The following is a 21,557-nucleotide window of genomic DNA, read 5'->3' as shown; positions in this document are numbered from 1 at the left end:
CATATCTCATCACAAAGCGTGTTGTTAGGACACAGTGTTACAATGTAACCTGCTCACCAAATGTTTGCGTTGGTAATATTTATAATTTGCTAAGTAAAACCTCATCATGTGGAATTCTGAATCTGGGTGTCATTGCGGAGTCTGCTACTGTCCACCAGAGGTCGCATTCGGTCACAGGCGCATGCTTAGAAAGCCTTTTTGAATGAATAAATGAAATACACGGTTTTCCACCAAGGCAACCCGGAGTTCTGAAATATATAATTGGCTAAACTGACAATGTGGGGTTGGGATGGGGGGGTGTATTAATATTACCAAAACAAAGAGTGTTCCGCCATGGAAAACAAAGCAGAATATCTGACTTTAGCATTGTTTTTCAGATAAACAAGTATGTTCACTTGGCATGTTTCTTAAATATCTGCACACATATTATCGGATTTTATGCTTTAGAAGAGTCAAAAACTTACATACAGCACCTTTAATGAAAAAATGTTACACATCATGCCTTTAATAAACACTTACCTGACTCAAGAAAAGGGAAAGAAAAAGTGTCTATCAAAACCATTGAAGTAAAGGACAAACAAAGAGCAGTGGCAAGATGATCTTAATACATACAGACAGCATGTTTTCCCTCAAGTCCCCCATATTCTGCTTGTCTTCTGTGAAAACCCTCCAAAGCAATTCATTTGTCAAAACTCCACCACGTGTGGCATTGATTTTCTGCTACCTTACATTTACCGCGGCTCTCCACATTGACAGATTTAACGTAATTAAAATGGAAACACTGTGAAGCTTTCCTGCACGCAGTCAAGTGTGTAAACCAGGGTGAGGTTTGATGAAATGCTGTGATTATCAGCATCAGTTCATCTTCTTAAGGAGCTGCATGGACTCCTAAAACAACAGCTGACTGCAGCGCATGTGTGAAGCCTTGCTGATAGTGCTAAACGGGAACAGCAGATCGTCAATAACTTCAGATCGCCCATTACATCTTACACATTCTAGCGGCGGATACTTCAGCACTGCATCACCCTGTCGAAAATTAACACCAGGCAATCCATCACTCTAAAAGAGAAAGATACACGCAGGTTAAATATACACAGATCATGCAGATCAGGAGTGAGTCTCTTTGCATATACAGTGCTCAACATAAACGAATACACCCCATTTTGAAAATGAATATTTTTATTTTCTATTTCTCAGTGAATATGGATGGTAAACACTCACCGGACACTTTATTAGGTACACCCTTACTAATAGCGTATTGGACCCACTTTTGCCTTCAGAACAGCCTTAATCCTTCGTGGCATAGATTCAACAACTGGAAATATTCCTCAGAGATTTTGGTCCATAGTGACATGATAGCATCACGCTTTGTCGGCTGCACATCCATGATGCAAATCTCCCATTCCACCATGTCCAATTGTGTTCTTTTGGATTGAGATCTGGTGATTTAGGAGGCCATTTGAGTACAGTGAACTCATTGTCATGTTCAAGAAATGACATGGTGCGTTATCCTGCTGGAAGTAGCCTTCAGAAGATGGGTCCACTGTGGTCATAAAGTGATAGATATGGTCAGCAACATTATTCAGGTAGGCTGTGGCGTTGACACTGTGCTTAAATTGTGCTAATGGGTTCGAAGTGTGCCAAAAAAATATCCCCCACACCATTACACCACCACCTGCAGCCTGAACCATTGATACAAGGCAGGATGGATCCATGCTTTCATGTTGTTGATGCCAGATTTTGACCCTACAATCCGAATGTCGCAGCAGAAACCGAGACTCGTCAGACCAGGCAATGTTTGCAATTTTGGTGAGCGAATTGTAGCTTAAACCAGTCTGAGGAGTCCATTCTCTTCTGACATCTGGCATCATCAAAAAATTTGCGCCCACAGATCTGCCGCTCACTGGATATTTTCTCTATTTTGGACCATTTTATGTAAATTCCAGAGATGGTTGTGCATGAAAATCCCAGTAGATCAGCAGTTTCTGAAATATTCAGACCAGCCCGTCTGGCACCAACAACCGTGCCACATTCAAAGCCACTTAAATAACCTTTCTTCCCCATTCTGATGCTCAGTTTGAACTGCAGCAGATCGTCTTGACCATGTCTACATGCTTAAATGCATTGAGTTGCTGCCATGTGATTGGCTGATAAGAAATTTGCGTTAACGAGCAGTTGGACAGGTGTACCTAATAAAGTGGCTACTTAGTGTATTTTGGTCCATTTGATCTACATACATTTGTTAAAGGGATATTTATTAAAATAATATTTTAGTAACCAGACATTTTTAGAAATTGAAAGAAAATACATTCAAAGAAGTCGTGCAAAATATTGGAAAAAAATATATAAATTTAAAATTAAATTTAAAAAAAATATTTTTTCCAAACATATAAATTTGGGCTACTAATTTTGGGCCGTTATCATAAGACATTTTGTTAGATTAGTTCCAGATTTGGCTTCAGTGACTAATCTATTGCATTTGCATAAATAGAATATTGTAAATCTTCCTATAGAAAATATTAATTTAAGCAAGAGATTTGTGAGGGGTTTACTTATACATGTTGAGCACTTAATATCAGCAATCCAAATAAACATTTTTTAAGCGCTATACAAAATGATTCCACTAGTTTTTAAAATCACAGTATTTATTTACAAATGCGGTGAAATATAATGGACATGTATGCATGTGCTATATAAAAGTTGTAAATATCAAACAAAGATCACAATATACTGTCAAACATACAATTATTAGCAAATACAGTCTGTTGGAGATGTGTTATTTGGAGTTGAGACATTTAAAGGGATAGTTCACACAAAGATATCACCAAAAACTGAATATTCTCTCATGAATTACTCTCCTTCGTGTCAAACCCCTGAGATCTTCGTTCATCTTCAGAACACAAACCAAGACATTTTAGATGAAATCAGAGAGCTCTCTCGTCCTCTATAAACAGGAAAAGTCTAAAAAACAAGCTTAAAATATTGTCAAAATATTCCATGTGACTTTAATTATAATCATATGAAGCTCCAAAAAGGTGGCCCAGTGATTAGCATTGTCGCCTCACAGCAAGGAGATCAGTGGTTCGAGTCCCAGCTAGGTCAGTTGGCATTTCTGTGTGGAGTTTGCATGTCCTCGTGTTGGCATGGGTTTCCCTCACAGTCCAAACACATGTACTATAGGTAATTGGATTAACTAAATTGGCCGTAGTGTATGAATATAAGAGTGTATGCGTGTTTCCCAGTACTAGGGTGCTGCTGGAAGGGCATCCGCTGCACAAGACAAGTTGGTGGTTCATTCCGCTGTGGCGACCCCTGATGAATAAAGGGACTAAGCTAAAGGAAAATGAATGAATGAATAAGTTTCAGCAGAAAAACAAAACTCATAAAGGTTTGAGGATGAGTAAACAGTGAGTAAAAAAAAATTTTTGGTTGAACTATCACTTTAAAGCAATAACAGGACATAAATGAACGCGTTATATAGACTAGGATATTATAATAATACAATGTACCGATACACAACAACTTAATCCACCAAGAATACCGTACTTACACAAACACAATCTAAAAAAAAGATAAATGAGAGTAATACAGTAGATCCTTTTGAACATTAAAGTCAATAGGTCGTCTGATATATTCCCATTACTGATACTGGCATCACTTAAAATGCAAAAGATCCCGATGCAGGTCAAAGGTCAATCAAAGGGAAAATCTCAATTGGGACCTGACACAGAAAGGTCAACGTTCAGTCTTGAGTCTTTGTATATATGCATTCAGGAAGCATGATGTAGAAGTCATGCCCATATACATTATGTAGTGTTCATAGTTATTGTCTTTAGTAAGGATAGTGTTTCTGCTTCTTCCCTGCGAAACACGCCATCCACGTGCACAAAACCATGGCCGCCGCTGCTCCAGCCCCGGTGCAGTAATAAGCCCATCCGATCTCACAAGAACCTGAAGAAATATAAAATGGATAATTAGGACTTATTCATTATGTTCACATAACATAATATGCAATACTCAATATATGTGTTTTTATATAGTTTAAATGAAGCCAGTACATTATTACCAACAATCATCTGTACTTAAAAAGATGGCAAACATACTTTAAACAAAACTATTAAAGAGGTGCTCTACTACGATATATTTCAAACTTTAGCTGATGTGTAATGTAGCTGTGTGGACATAAACAACATCTCTGAATGTGATACGCTCAAAGTTCAATCCAAAGGGAGACATTGGCTTTTACAGAGTTAGCTTAGCAAAGCCTGCAGCGAACAAATTTTGGGGACTACAAAAAAATACATCCGGGTTAGTGAGATCACACATGCTTTAGGTTACATGCATTCACCCCACGCATACACAAAAAGCGCAGCGAAGGGGCGTGGCCAGAGGCGCTGTAATGTTATAGCAGAGAAAGCTAAAATGCCGTCCAAATGCTGCTTTTCCACAGAGCTTCCTCTGTTTCTGTATTTGGGCTTCCGAAGGACACGACACAAAGAGAGAAGTGCTTAAAGATTAATTTAATTTATGTTCCAGAGAATTATAAAAAATATATAGCTAGCATTTGACAAAGGACAGCTTCCAAAATTTGATATTGTAGTGGACCACCCTTTAAAAAAAAAACTACAACAAACTTAATGAATGCACAACAGTCTGTCCAGGTCAGTGTCCTCTCCGTATATGGTCTGTGTTATATACATGGAGAAAAATTGAACAAATGTTATTGTAATGCTGCCTTCGCACCAGACGCCAAAGAAGCGTCAAGCGCGAGTGATTTACATGTTAAGTCAATGCAAAGACGTGAATAGACGCGATACGCACAAGTGAGGTGGCGCGAGTTGAGCATTTTGTGAGACTGAAGCACTTAATGCACGTATCGCATATAACATGCCGCGTTAATCAATAAGGAGCTTGCTCTTGTGGGGGCGTGATTGTGACGTAGTGCCTGTTGTTGGTTTCCCAGAGGGAAAATCCTACTTCCGACACCAACAACAGTTCATCAAACTGGGCTCGGCTCAGTCAGAAGCACCGCGGAAAGCCTCCATCATCCAGGTATAGTTTCTAGAGGAGTAAACTCAAATTGTTCATGCGTCTATTTACGCGCAAATATCGTGATTTATCCATGCTCTCCACATCTGGTGTGAACAGAGCATAAGGAAGATAATTAAACTGTATTGGTAAATGGAGTCAAAACTGATTTTTGTTAAAAATTTTACTGAGATGGACAGTTCGAGATATGGTGCAGTGGTTGAAAGAGTACTGAAAAATCATACTATCAACATCAAAAGTAAAAGTACCATTACTTGCCTAAAAATGTAGTGCAAGTAGAGTAAAAGTATCTGTTGTAAATATTACTCAAAGTATGAGTAAAATGTAGTCCTTTCAAAAGTACTCAAGAGTAGTGAGTAGTATTACGCTGTGAAAAGCTGGTGCATTTACATGCAGATTGTGCAGGGATGTGTAAACGTAACATTCTGTAGTGCATTTAGTGATCGTACTATATTCGTTCATTCCTTCCAGCCTTCCTTACATTGTTTGCTTGTTCTGTCCTTCCTCCCTTCATTCATTCGCTCGTTCAGATTTTTCTTTTTTCTGTCATTAGGTTCTCTGTTCATACATTCATTCATTTAATCGTTCCTTCCTTCCTTAGTTTGTTCACTTCTTCCTTCATTCATTCAGTCCTTCCTTTGTTCCTCCCTTCATTCATTCGCTCATTTATTTGTTCGTTCATATTTTGTACCTTCCTTCATTAGGTCCTTTGTTCATTCAATTATTCGTTTAAGTCAAGTCCTTTCTGGAATCCTTCTTTCATTCAATTGGTCCTTCCTTCTTTCAATAGTTTAGCCCTTCCTTCATTCGGTCCTTCCTGCCACTCTTCATTCTATGCTTCCAAAAGGTGTCCATGTCATGAGTTTGTTCAGTATGATTTGATTGACTTTCTATGTGCGATTTGATAAGACAGAAATCGCAGGAATGACTTTTCTACTTTAGCCAATCACCATAGACAAGAAATAAATTAAGTAATGACAGGTTGAAGGAAAGAAGTAGAGTAAAAAGTACCAATACTGCACTAAACATTTACTCAAGGGAAAGTAAAAGTGCACATTTTTTAAAAACTACTTAGTAAATTACAATTCCTGAGAAAAACGACTCAATTATAGTAGTTGGAGAATTTACAATTTGTTACTTTACATCACAGATAGGGTGTTGGCCTGATTAAATAGCTTAACATGGACATAGGAAAATAATGAACCATTTAAAATTATTTTTGGACCTACAATATAATATTTCAGCGGATCTTAGAATTTTTTCAAAGCCTAAAAGTTTGTTTTTTAAAATTTAAGACATTTTAAAACTATATAGGACTTTGTGAACCCCCTGTTTACTGGTAAAATGTGGCACAAATGTTTAACAATGGCATTTTGAAAGTGTTTTTTTTTTTGCCATATATCAGTTATAGCTAGGTGTAATATATTCTGAACATATATACCAAACATACCAAGATCAAACTGGTCAGAACTGTTGCTGCAAGTCTGTCTGACCTCTTCACTGTCCCAGCCTAAAGGGTACAGGGCACATCCAGACCCGATCAGCAGCCCTGCAGACACACAAATCACACACATCGTGAATACAAACACACCCAAGAGAAACTTTAAAACAAGACTGAAAGACCTCTCCAATCGCTACGAGGAGAAGAGTGTGATATCTCCTGAACAATAGACCACAGGCATTAAAAACAGCACTTCATGCATTTTGTCACTAGTCTGAAAAGCTATTATTTGTTTTACTGCAAACAACGCTGGGATCATTAACTCGTTTTTTTTTTTTATTTGACACAGATACTCGATCACACGCTAACCCAAACTCACACCTCCGCAGAGACAGAGAAGCACAAATCTAGTGCTTCATCAGGACTCAAGATCCAAACAGCCATGAAAATATGATAATGAATGCAGCAAGTAGCTTATTTATAAACAAGCTTCTTGGGAATTCTTTCACATTTCTCCTTTTATGTTCTTACCAATTCAGCAAAAATAAACAGGCATGTAATTCCCACCAGAAACACATAAAGCTGTAGGTTCAATACGGCTCCTCCTCCAGTGCGCTCTAAATCTTTTCCAGAACGTTTCCTAATAAAATGAACAGTAAACCATGAGCCTTCGCTCACCCTGATGCTCATAGCTCATTTTATTATATATCTTTTTAATTTGTGCATTCAAAGAAACACATTTTAACTGTTTAGTGGTAAGGGATCATGTTGGAAAATAATTTATACAATATTATGTAGTTTACACTCACCGGCCACTTTATTAGGTACACATGTCCAACTGCTTGTTAAAACAAATTTCTAATTAGTTTTTGATTTGCTGCAGTTCAAACCGAGCATCAGAAGGGGGGAAAAAGGTGATTTAAGTGACTTTGAATGTGGAATGGTTGTTGGTGATCTTCTGATGATCTATCCAGCAGGATAACGCACCATGAAGTCATGAATCATAACACACTGGTTTCTTAAACATGACAATAAGTTCAATGTACTTAAATTCTCTATTTTCACCTGGGGATACTCATCCCGAGGTCCTCAGATTAGGCGGAGTCACTGATTGGATCCAAGACCAGCGACGTGATGATCCCAAGGATTCCATATCCGGGACCAGGCCATATCCTGAGCTGCTGCTGCGCTGATGGTCGTGGGGAGTGGAGAACATGTGTCTGATTCCAGCAATGCTCCAGGGACAGACGAGTCTTCATTGAGGCCATCTTCCAGCATAAACCACGGCGAATGAAGTTCTGCACAAGACTTTTGGCCAGCGGAGAAATTAAAATGGTCGTGCCCAACTGAGTCTGGTTCTCTCAAGGTTTTTTTTCTTCACTCCCATCAGGTGAAGTTTTTTTTTCCCTCTCCGCTGTCGCCACTGCCTCGCATGGTTCAGGATTGGTAGAGCTGCGCATCGATGAATTTGCTCTTCAGTGTTTGAACTCTCAGTAATGATTAAATCACACTGAACTGAGCTAAACTGAACTGAACTGAACTTAAACACTAAAACCTGAACCACACTGTTCCAGTTACTATGACCATTTATGTGAAGCTGCTTTGACACAATCTACATTGTAAAAGCGCTATACAAATAAAGCTGAATTGAATTGAATTGAAATGGCCTCCACAGTAATCAGATCTCAATCCAATAGAACACCTTCGGGATGCGGTGGAAACAGAGACTCGCATCATTAATGTGCAGCAGACAAATCTGCAGCAACTGCGTGATGCTACCATGTCATTATGGATCAACATCTCTGAGGAATATTTCCAGTAGCTTGTTAAATCTATGCCACAAAGGATTAAGGCAGTTCTGAGGGCAAAAGTGGGTCCAACCTGGTACTAGTAAGGCATTCCTAACCACTTCACCTCACTGCAGCACCCATCACAGTTACAAATGACCTGCTCTTATCGTCTGAATGTGGTTGCATCTCTCTTTTAGTGTTGTTGGACCTCAGTGTTGCATTTGATACTGTTGCTTATTATATTCTCCTAGATGTACTTGAAAATGATATTGGTAATACTGAAAGTTGGTTCAGGTCTTACTTATAGGAACGTTCTCATTTTGCATCAGTTAATGAAGAGGCATAATACATATCAAAAGTACACTCTGGGGTACAACAAGGCTCAGTTCTTGGTCTCTTGTTTTTTTTTCTTCATTATATATACTTTGGCTAGGCAATATAACATAAACATCCTTTCACTGTTATGTTAACAATACCTAACTGCATCCCCTCAAAATATGAGAATATATGGCTGATGACAGTGTATAGCACTGTCACCTTACAACAAGGTTGCTGGTTCGAGTCCCGGCTGGGTCAGATGACATTTCTGTGAGGAGTTTGCGTGTTCAAGTTGGTTTCCTTAAGATGCTCCGGTATTACCCACAGTCCAAAGACATGCACAATAGGTGAATTGGATAAACAAAATTGTCTGATTGTCTGTAGTGTATGAGTGCATGTGTGAATGCCAGAGTGTTTGGGTTTCTCAGTACTTGGTTGTGGCTGGAAGGGCATCCGCTTATTAAAATATATCCTGGAATGGTTGGCGGTTCATTCCACTGAGGCGACCAATAATAAATGGACCAACAAAAACTTTCAAGGAAATACCTAGAATGCTGCCCTTGATGGATGTTCAGTTCAGTCCTCCACAACTGTCAAGAATTTGGGGTTACATTTTGATAGCAACCTGCAATTTGAAGGCCACATTTCAAGCATAGATAAAACAATGTCTTTATATCCTAATGATTTTGAGCAGTTCACTCATGTGCTTCGAAATGTTTTTACACTACTTAGTTTGTCCACAAGATGTCAACATTACACCAGACCATTGTTTACAAAAAGAGGTAGAAAGAACCGCAAGAAAGCACTGAAGATGGCAAAAACAATAAAGCATTTGCATTTACACTCCTATCTTTACTGGAGAGAATTTGTGTGTGTGTGTGTGTGTGTGTGTGTGTGTGTGTGTGTGTGTCTCTCTCTTTGGGGCCTATTCTCTATTCTTTGTCTCTCTCTCCTTCTGTCTCTCTCCCTCCATTTCTCTTTCAGGTAGCTTTAGTTACATTTAAGCTGGGTACAATTAAAATCATTTGTGTTTTATCATTTCATATTTGATCATTTTATACAATTATTTTGTAACTAATTCAGTTGTCACCATCACAAGTTATTGTCATTAAATAAGTTCATTTTCAAGTATTTGTAAATTACTTTGGATTTAACTTCATAAATCAAACTTAACTTTTGAACACTTGCCCGATATTGCAATACAATACAACCAAACTAATATGCATTAAAAGAAGACATATTATGCAAAAATATGGTCAGATGAGTCTCGATTTCTCGATGGTGTGGGGGATGTTTTCTTGCCACACTTTGAGCCCATTAGTACCAACTGAGCATCGTGTCAACACCACAGCTTACCTGAGCATTGTTGCTGACCATATCTATCACTTTATGAACACAGTGTACCTGTCTTCTGATGGCTACTTCCAGCAGGATAACGCACCATGTCATAAAGTGTGAATCATCTCAGACTGCTTTCTTGACCATGACAATGAGTTCACTGTACTGAAATGGCCTCCCCAGTCACCAGAACTTAATCCAATAGAGCACCTTTGGGATGTCAATATGGACCAAAATCTCAGATAAATATTTCCAGGACCTTGTTGAATCTATCCCACGAAGAATTAAGGCAAAAGGGGGTCATACCCGGTACTAGTAATGTGTACCTAATAAACTGGCCGGTGAGTGTACTTTGGCCAAGCAATATCACAACAAAAACATGCTTCCTCTGTTACGCCAACAATATCCAACCGTATCTCCTCAAAATACAACACTTAATTGATCTCCCACATTTTTAGCTACCAATGCTGCCCTTATTTCCGTTTAAGATTGCAGAAGGATGGTTTGACTAGGAATGTACAGTTTTTCACCATCATACTGATCGCTTTTTAGTCATTCGGCAGAACTTAAGTTCAAACTGCTGTAGTTAAAATCCCATTCTTGCATGTGCATATGCTGAGCGCTTGAGTTTGTGCACACTATCAAACAGAGTAAGCTTTGAAAAGCATTCAACTGCACGTACACAAAAGCAAGTACACTAAGTATACTTTTGAACTTAAGTAAATACCTGAATATAGAGTCAACTATCTGTCTAACAGTGTGAATGGAACACATATTTAACAGCTAGAGCGTCTGTCCTGTAATGTTTGCTTCTCTTTGTGTCTGGTTACAAATGATGGGTGTGTGATCATCTCAAGTTGTCTGTGCCCGAGTAGCTGTTGTCTGCGATAATGAAAGGGCAGAGAAGCGAACACAAAGAACACTCCCACACCAGCTAAAAGCCCAGTAACAACGTTTATTTTGGAATAAAGCGCTTTCATTTGTACTCATACTTTGATGTGATGGATATTCTTTGATATATTAAAACCCAGATTCAGGCATTAGTATCCCAGTATTGTAGAAACCGCTCTTTGCCAGACTTACAAAAGAAAAAAAAAAAACATTCTTTGTCTTTAAAATTCTCCAAATGCCTCCTTTTCCCTCCACCCATTCAAGCAGGCCTGAAAATCCATTACTTTGAGTCAGGCACTTATAAAAATGACATTCAGAGTTGCAAAAGACTGCAAAGGAATACAGAGAGGGGAAATAAGCTTTTAGGTGATTTCATATTTTTCAGCGGGAATCACAGGAACTATGAATAAGTAATCGATAAGCTGATATCGGGCCAGATATTATGTGCATGAAGAATTAAGCTTTTACATATTGCACATTTCAGCCTGGTTTCTAAAGTTGCGAGTACAGCAGTTCTCCTTGACCAAGACAAAAATGGACCGTCGCAGTGCTGTGAAACGAGGAGGTCCTTTCGTCACAGAAAAGGTGAGGAAAAATTGACAGTGATAAAGTGAATACGAGGGACGGAGAGCTGCACACACTCACTCTGAAAAATGCAGCTTGTTGGCCTACAGTGGGCTTCTGGCAGTATGTGGCTCTGGCTTTTCAGCTGTGTTAATTCTATAGTTTAGTGAAAGTTTAGAAAAAGTATGAAGTGTACTTTCAGCATATACTAGTTAAAGTGCATGATAGCGTGTGCAACAAAAGTTTACTGAAGAAGACTAGCGTACAAAATGTACAACAAAAATAGACTACAAAACAAGCATATTAACCATAATGGTATGCATTAAAAGAGGTCATATTATGCAAAACACTTTTATATAGGGGGTTAAAACAGCTGTGTGGCAACAGCAGTGTTGGGGGTAATGCATTATAAGTAATGCACCTTAAATAATAATATTACTTTTCTAAAGTACCAAGTAAAGTAGTGCATTCTTTTAAAAAAAAGTCATATTATTATTGGCCAGCGGAGAAATTAAAATGGTCGTGCCGAACTGAGTCTGGTTCTCTCAAAGTTTTTTTTCCTCACTCCCATCAGGTGAAGTTTTTTTTCCCTCTCCGCTGTCGCCACTGGCTCGCATGGTTCAGGATTGGTAGAGCTACGCATCGATGAATTTGCTCTTCAGTGTTTGAACTCTCAGTAATGATTAAATCACACTGAACTGAGCTAAAGTGAACTGTACTGAACTTAAACACTAAAAACTGAACTACACTGTTCCAGTTACTATGACAATTTTTGTGAAGCTGCTTTGACACAATCTACATTGTAAAAGCGCTATACAAATAAAGCTGAATTTAATTGAATTGAATATTATTTGAGTTACATAAAAAAAGTAATGCAAGTTACTTTTTCCCTTGCTTAATTGGCAAAATATATTGGTAAAAATTAATAAATAAAAATTACCTTAGGTTGAATCACACACTCAATGAGAGAGCGTCCTGCGAGGGAACAGATAGCTTGCATTCATCATCATCATCAGCTCTCTTTTTTCACAGCAGATGAGTAAGTGTACTGTTCTAGTAACTGAATAACTTAGGATATTAATTTATTTCAGGTCAGAGGTAAAAAAGTAAGTAATGAAGTACTTACTGAAGACGAAAACCATTTCACGATCAAAACAACTCAGTTCAATTGAATGAAGTGGTTTGAACAGTTCACTTAGAAGATCTGGTCAAAAACAAATGATTAATTGGCGAATTGCCTATCATCACTTCAGACAGACAGAAACAATAGCAGGAGACTTACATTTTTGCAATGGATTCTTATTATTTTGAACTTATTAAAGATAAGGCCCAATCCCAATTCTATTTTTGTACCCCTTCCCCTCGGCCCTTGAAACAGAGTGTAAAGGGGAAGGGCTTAAAAATGTACCCCTAAAAATTGGTCACCACTACAACAAATGCACACGTCATCATATGTCATCGATTTCTTGCTTCAATATGAGATTAGCGATCGCGACTGCTGTAGTTATTTCAGTTGTGTTATTTTTTTGGTATTCGTCTTCAGGAAATCACTGAAGGCAATGACATTTTGTTATCATAATGAAATAATGTGGCAATAAGATCATAACTATACAGTGCATTTACACCCTGGCCATTTTCATCTATGTAAACACTGTAGATGGTGTATTCTGGGAAATTTTCTTACCCCTTGGTTTCGAGTGTGGTCCTGAAAAATCTCTGTTTGAAGGGGTATCTAGCCCTTTCCCTAAGCCCTACGCCTTCAAGCTAAAGATAATTGAGACACTCATACCCCTTCACTTGAAGACTCTTTTGAACACCTTGATAAGTTGCATCAGCTGTGCTTGATTAGGGTTGGAGAAAAACTGAGCAGAGCTGCGGCTCTCCAAGAATCGAGTTTAAGACCTAAGCTCTACGGACATCAGATAATTATTTTATTACTTGTAAAAAGGCATAACAAGTCCACTTAAAGTTGGGTTTACTACAAAAAATACTGCACAACTAGACTACAAGACAAAAATGTGCTAAAAGTAGTATACAAGCCCAATAAAACTAGCATTACTAGTAGCATACGCTAGGCTGCATATACTTTGCTATACAACTATGTGCAGATGCCAGAACTGTTCATTACAAAACTAGTATCAACTAAACAAGTATGCACTCTAGGCAGTGTTTACTACAAAATTGTTCTTCACTACAAGACACTATGTACAATCATTTTAGACGGTGCATAAATCTAGTATTCACTAAGTAGTATTCACTACACAACTATACAGCAAATAACAATAAAATATGTACCAACTAAAATCAGTATATAATTAATATGAAGCAAAACAAAGCTAATATCAAGGTAGCACTGACTACAGAAAATATACTACACAACTGGACTGAACTATAACTGTAAATTACAAAAGTAGTATCTAATACATGTAGCACGTATATGTATATAGCGTGCATAACCAAATCAATATGTACTACGCAGTGTTTACAACAAAACATGTACAACACTTCTAGACAATAGAGTGGTAGTAGTAGTGTTGACCAAATAATTACTATACAAATAGATACTATGCATTTGAAAAAGAAAAACAGGTATGCACTAAAAGTAGCATAGATTGGATACAGTGCACAACAAAACTGGTATGCACTAAGTAGTGTTGACCACAGACAACCACCACAGACAACTACTATGCAAATAAAGACAATGCATTTAAAAAAACATGCATCCACTAAAAGTAGCCTTGATAGGGTATAGTGCACAACAAAACTGGTATGCACTATGTAGTGTTGACCAAACAAATACTATATAAATAGACACTGTGCATTTAAAAAAACAAGTATGCACTAAAACTAGCAAAAATTGGATACAGCGCACAATAAAACTGGTATGTACTATGTAGTGTTGACCAAACAAATACTATACAAATAGACACTGTGCATTTAAAAAAACAAGTATGCACTAAAAATAGCATAAGCTGCGTCCCAAATGGCACACTATACACTATGCACTCATGCACTATGTACTTATGCACTTACACACTCAACAGGATAGTATATGTATGAAGTGGCGTCCCAAATGGCACACTTATGTTTGTTTACTAAACGGAAATTCAAACTGTTTCCCTGATGACGTTTGACGGTTGCCAAATCAGTGAAATAAACGACCGACTTATCAAATAATACCTGCTGTGAGTATAACCGCATTCACCATCGGGAGGCGCTATAATCACTCTTGTAGGAGAATTTTGCTTTCACCATCCAAAATAAGTAAAGTTATTCAACCTGTGCGTCCGATAGCACCTCCTCTTCCGCTATGTAAGCAAACCTGCGGTCGTTGAGTGCGTGAAGTGTCCCTCATTACACACTTCATTTAAGCGGCTGAATGAGTGCATCATCCGGGTAATTAAAGTGCACTTATTATTTTTAGAGTTTTCAGTGTGAACACACTACTTACACTATTTATACTACAAAATGGCGTAGAATAGTGCATAAGTATGCGATTTGGGACCCAGCTATAGATTGGATAGAGTGCATAAAAAACTGTAGTAGTATGTAGTGTTGACCAAACAATTACACAAGTAGACATTATGCATTTAAAAAACAAGTATGCACTAAAAGTAGCATAGACTGGATACAGTGCTCAGCAATACTGGTATTCATGTAGTGTTGACCAAACAATTACTATACAAATAGACACTATGCATTTAAAAAACAAGTATACACTAAATGTAACATACCGTGCTGTGTGCACAATAAAATAGTATGCAGTCTACACTACAAAAAGCAGCACCAGAGCTTAAAATGTGAGAAACTCCAAAGGAATTTTGCTTTGACTTGAAGAAAACAGCGGAAAGTTTGACTCATTAGATAATGATCTCATGAAACGGCAAGTGTGTGCTCAGACAGAAAATATGAAGTGCAGAGCAGTAGGTTTGTGTGAGAAAGAAAGAGGAGATGAGAATCCAGCAGGAGAATCTCGTCTCGAAGGATTCTCATGTTGCTCACATATAAAGATCAAGCTCCGACCTGAAACCCATAATCCTGTTTTAAAGCCTCATCTAAACACAATTCTCTCTCAGCTTGGAGACTGGTGGGCTTTTGAATTTTAATCAGGCCACAAAAACAGTGATCAACTTCAATCTTCTCAGTCCCATGTCGCACGCGCTGCCAATACTTGAGATCCCAGGAAGGAGTACGTTTATATCAAGTGCATTAGAATTAGTTCATGCTAGTCTTTAAAGGAAGACTGGTTAAGCGCAGCATGTTTTATTGAAGAGTAACGTTTTTTATACTATAACTTAGTAAATGAAGGTAGAAATTTTAATATAATTAATAATAATAATAATAATAATTAACAAATTCCTTATTGTAATTTCTAAAGTTCTTTTTTTCTATAAATAGTTATATTTTTTTAAAAACATTTTAGGATCTAAACAGTAATTGATATATTTATTAGAAAAAAGATCAACAAAAACATTAATAATCATTATAATTTTGTATTAAATTTAGTTCATTTGTTAAGTGTTTAATGTTTAATAACGATCAATAAGTTTATAAATCTATTAAAAACAACAACAATAACAACATATTATATAGTATAATAAAATAAATACACTTTGCGGCCACTTTATTAGGAACACCTGTCCAACTGCTTTTAACACAAATTTCACATGGCAGCAACTCAATGCATTAAGGCATGTAGACATGGTCAAGACGATCTGCTGCAGTTCAAAGTCAGAATGTGGCATCAACAGCAAGAAAGCATGGATCCATCCTGCCTTGTATCACTGGTTCAGGCTGGTGGTGGTGGTGGTGGAATTGCGTGGGGTATATTTTCTTAGCACACTTTGGGCCCATTAGTACTAATTGAGCATTATGTCAACACCACAGCTTACCTGAGTATTGTTGCTGACCATGTCCATCCCTTTATGACCACAGTGTACCCATGTTCTGATGGCTACTTCCAGCAGGATAACGTACCATGTCATAAAGTGTGAATCATCTCAGACTGGTTTCTTAAACATGACAATGAGTTCAAATGGCCTCCACTGTCACCAGATCTCAATCCAATAGAGCACCTTTGGGATGCGGTGGAACAGGGGATTCCCATCATGGATGTGCAGCCGACAAATCTGCAGCAACTGCGTGATGCTATCATGTCAATATGGACCAAAATCTCTGTGGAATATTTTCAGTACTTTGTTGAAGCTATGCCATGAAGGATTAAGGCAGTTCTAAAGGCAAAAGGGGGTTCTACCCGGTACTAGTAAGGTAAGGTGTACCTAATAAAGTGGCCAGTGAGTGTAATAAATCAATAATTAAATAAATATATAATAATAGTGGGGTGGCATGGTGGATCAGTGGTTAGCACTGTCGCCTTACAGCATAAAGGTCACTGGAGTCCCGGCTGAGTGTGTGTGGGTGTTTCCCAGTACTGAGTTGCGGCTGGAGGGGCATCTGCTGCATAAAACATATACTAGAATAATTGGCGGTTCATTCCGCTGTGGTGACCTCTGAAATAGAGACTAAGCCGAAAGAAAATGAATGAATAAATAATAATAATAATGATAACTTATTGTTTTATATATTAGTATTTAATTTATTATTATTATTATTATTATTATTATTATTAGGGGCCAAGCACCGCAGGTGCGTAGGCACCTATTGGATCCGTTAGCGTTCCTATTATTATTATTCTTCCTTCTTCTTCCGTTTCTTCCGCCAGATTTGAATGGCAGCCCATATAGGCGTATGCGGGAAAGTTATATAATTTGGCACAATGATAGAGGACAGTATTAACATTAATCAGACCAAATATGAAGTCTCAAAATCAAACTCTCTAGCGCCACCACTTGTCCAAACTTTCATGTACGTTTATCATCATAACTTTTGAACCGAATGGGTTCATGGGTACAATCAAAATTCTACCCGAATGGGTACAATCAAAATTCTTTTTTCCCCTGATTCCTTCGCTCAGTCCGATTCAAACGCACCCTATGACGTCATTTTCCGTCATAAATTTTTTCGCGCTATTTTAAATTTTTCGAAAAACATATTTGATCGAACTAGTCCTAGGCAGTTTCTCCGATTTTCACCAAAATTGAATCACATGATCTACAGACCATTCCAACCTAAAGTTATGGAATTCAAGTTGATTAGACCAACCGTTTTCGTATAACTTGCGATCAAATTTAACGTAGAACTTGCGAAATTTGACTTGAGACGATATCTCCGTAACGCATTTACCAATCCACACCAAACTTGGTGTGTGTTATGACAACTAGGGTTTGAGGTTATATGCGGAGTTTCGGCGCACTGCCCCCTAGTGGTCCGGAGATAAAAAAACTTGCTTTTTGGCTTATAACATCTCAACCTTTCGTCCGAAACTCATAAAACTGGTCTCATTACATCCCGCAGAGCATGTCGAGTCGAATGATGTCTGATTTTCACAGGTCAGCCATTTTGGGCGTCGCCCATTTCGATATTTGGCCAAAAATGCTATATTTTGCCAACACATTCACTTATCATTATAAAACATGGTATGCATCTTCAACCCCATGCCCTGAAAGTCCTTTAAAACTTCTGGAGCAGCACCACCTTTTGGTCAAAAGTGCTTGGCCCCTTAATTGCTGCTTGCAGCTATATTTATTATTATTATTATTTATTGAATCATAATTTATTAATTGTAATATTTATTAAAGCTCTAATTTGAACTGAAATGAAATTTATTAATGTGAATATTGTTAAAGACCTGGAATTAAGCTTTTGATATTGTTAAATCTTTTGTTTCTTCCTTCTAGTGTACAGCTTTTCTGTTTATATGTACTTTATATATCTTATAATGTAATAGTTATTTATTTGTACTTACCTAAATTCTACTCTGTATTTGGCTTTACATTATTCTTTATTTTTTATTTATTTTTTTTATAACACAGCAAGCTCTTAACTTATCTATCTGGGTGGGGTTTCGGGGTTGTTATGATATAGTCATATGCTGTATGCTTTCTATATTAAACAAAAACTGAAACAATAAAAACAATTGGTCACAATACAAAATATGAATAAAACTGCTAATTTAGAAATGTAATTACATTTTAGCTATTTGTTATTTGCAAATATGTTAAAATGTACAAAATAAGCAATCTATCTGAGACTACGGTATACAGCACTTTGACTTTGCAGCATGTTAAAACAAAATCTAAAAATAAACTGCAGACTAGTTAAAAATAACAAGAGGCTGCAACCCTGATAACAATGTTTTCCAGAGGTGAACACACACACACACACACACACACACACACACACACACACACACACACACACACACACACACACACACACACACACACACACACACACACACACACACACACACACACACACACACACACACACTCAAACACAGCTGTACTCATTGTGTAACACAGCAGATGGTCCGCTGTCAACCCTACGCACACACAAAACCACCTCTGGAACAGAGAAGACCAAGGGATGGGAGACAACAACAACATGACGTTGCTTACACAAGCTCAAAGACACAGGCTTCATACCCAGGATGGGAAATATTTTATTAAAACTACATCATAATATTTTCGGCTATTTATTGCGATCACTTTATCAACAGACAGTAACTCATGTATCCACTGAAAAACATATGAAAGGATCATTTACTCACCTGACACTTGTTCAAAACCTATTTGAGTTTCTTTCTTCTGTTGAAAACAAAAGAAGATATTTTGAGGAATGTTGGAAACCAGTAACCATTGACTTTTAGTATACATCCTTACTAAAATGGTGGTGATAGAGTTTGCATGTTCCTCCCATGTTGGCGTGGGTTTTCTCAGAGTGCTCCAATTTTCCCTACACTCCAAGGACATGCGCTATAGGTGACATGGGTAAGCTAAATTGCCTGTAGTGTATGTGTGTGAATTAGTGTGTATGGGTGTTACCTAGTGATGGGTTGCAACTGGAAGGGCATCTCCTGCGTTAAACAAATGCTGGATAAGTTGACAGTTCATTCCACTGTGGCGACCCCAGATTAATAAAGAGACTAAGCCAAAATGAATAAATGATGCTTCCTAAAATTAATATCAACAGCTACTAGTTTCCAACTTTTGTCAAAATATCTCCTTTTGTGTTGAACAGAAGAAAGAATCTCAAACCTGTTTAGAACTACTTCAGCTGCGTGTTTACTTAAAAATAGCTCATCATCAGACAATCAGAATCGAGTAATCAGCACCCAATGCAGAATCTGAAAGAAATGCCCTGAGCTTCACATTCCGCTTACAATTCCAAAGATCTGCTGTCAGGAGCACACAGCTATCAATCAGTGGCGCATTCAGTAAACACTCCAGCACACAACGATAAGACAGATCTCTCTTATCCTGACAGCCCAAAACAGCCTCCAAACAGTCCACTTTCAGCTCTACTGCACTCTGACACCCGCATTTAGAGAGAGAGAGGATCTGACATCAGTGGAACATGGGCTTGAAGAGGCCTGTAGGTAATAATACAAATTTTATATATATATATATATATATATATATATATATATATATATATATATATATATATATATATATATATATATATATACATATATATACACACACACACACACTCATACACTATGGGCAATTTAGCCTACCCAAATCACCTATATATACATATATAATAATGGCAGCACGGTGGCTCAGTGGTTAGCAGTGGTCAGGTCGCTGGTTCGAGCCTCGGCTGGGTCAGTTTACATGTTCTCACTGTGTTTGCATGGGTTTCCTCCGGGTGGTCCGGTTTCCCCCATAAGTCCAAATACATGTGGTACAGGTGAATTGGGTAAGCTAAATTGTCCGTAGTGTATGAGTGTGAATGAGAGTGTTTAGGCGTTTCCCAATGATGGGTAACAGCTGGAAGGGCATCCACTGCGTAAAACATGTGCTGGATAAGTTGGCAGTTCATTCCGCTGTGGCGACCCCGGATTAAGCCGAAAAGGGACTAAGCCGAAAATAAATGAATGAATGAATGAATGAATAATAATAATATTAATAATTCACAGTGAGTGGACACAGAGCTGTATCACACTAGGCAGACGGGTGCTTGTTTAAAACTGGAAATCTTCAAGTAGACCTTTGATCTTCAAGTGGATATCAGAATTAAGACGAGTTGCAGCTTTTGAAAAACTTTCCTACAGTTCACATGGAAGAATTGACATTTATTTTGATAAATGAGGAAAATTTCTAAATTTATGTTAGCAAATATGTAACGAGACAAAATAATAATGATATTAGTTATGATATTAGTACCCCCCCCCTCCTCCTCCATTTTTTTTTCTTTTTAAAATTTTCTTTCTTTTTTTTCATTGTGTGCATTCTGGTTTGGTTTACTTAAGCAATCATTATGATGTCATTTGTTTATTTATTTATTGTTTTTATTTATTTTGTATTGTTCTGCTTTTATGTTAATGCTCTGCATTTGATATTCACCAGCATTTTTTTTAAACAAGAAAAATCAATAAAAAGTTCAAATCATAAAAAAATAATAATAATAAAAACGTGATTTGAAAGAAAGAAAGAAAGAAAGACAAGTCAAATATGACAATGAAGAGCTTATACATTTATTAAGAATAATATTAATAAACACATGATTTAAAAGAAAGAAAGAAATATCAAGTATGACAATATAGTGCTTATACATTTATTAGAAACAATAATAATAATAATAATAATAACAATAGTAATAATAATAACATAATAATAATAATAATAATAATAATAATAATAAAATAATATAATAAGAATAATAAGAATATAATAATAGTAATAATAATAACATAGTAATAATAATAATAATAATAATAACAATAATAATATTAACATAGTAATAATAATAATAACAAAAGTAATAATAATAACATAATAATAATAATAATAATATAATAATAATATAATAATTATAATAATATAATAGTAATAATAATAACATAGTAATAATAATAATAATAATAATAATAATAATAATAATAATAATAACATAGTAATAATAATAATAATAATAATAATAATAATAGATACATGTTGTGATTTTAAAGAAAGAGAAAGTAAAAAACAGCTGTTGTGCCTTAAATCAATATTTCTCAAACATCAATGCTGATTTTTGTGAAATTACGCTACATG

At 36.9% G+C, this 21,557-nt stretch overlaps 1 protein-coding gene across 2 annotated transcripts in view; it reads right to left on the bottom strand.

Moving 5' to 3' along the window:
- The window catches only part of lhfpl6 (LHFPL tetraspan subfamily member 6), a 244,718-nt gene that overhangs the window by 155,083 nt on the left and 68,078 nt on the right, over positions 1-21,557 (bottom strand). The window contains exons 3-4 of one of the 2 annotated variants that reach the window (NM_001008653.2): positions 6,500-6,598; positions 2,628-3,951 (exon numbers count right to left, since the gene is read on the bottom strand). In NM_001008653.2, coding sequence (NP_001008653.1) covers positions 3,833-3,951; positions 6,500-6,598 — 218 coding nt within the window. In that variant the 3' untranslated portion in view covers positions 2,628-3,832. Of the gene's footprint in view, positions 1-2,627; positions 3,952-6,444; positions 6,599-21,557 lie in introns of those variants that run through there. The other variant, XM_087269397.1, reaches the window with a different exon arrangement.

Source organism: Danio rerio, chromosome 10, assembly GCF_052040795.2.
Source record: "Danio rerio strain M-AB ecotype USA chromosome 10, GRCz13ab, whole genome shotgun sequence".
Taxonomy (NCBI): Eukaryota; Metazoa; Chordata; class Actinopteri; order Cypriniformes; family Danionidae; genus Danio; species Danio rerio.
The sequence above is the reverse complement of the archived record's forward strand: the minus strand, read 5'-3'. Positions and strand labels throughout refer to the sequence as shown.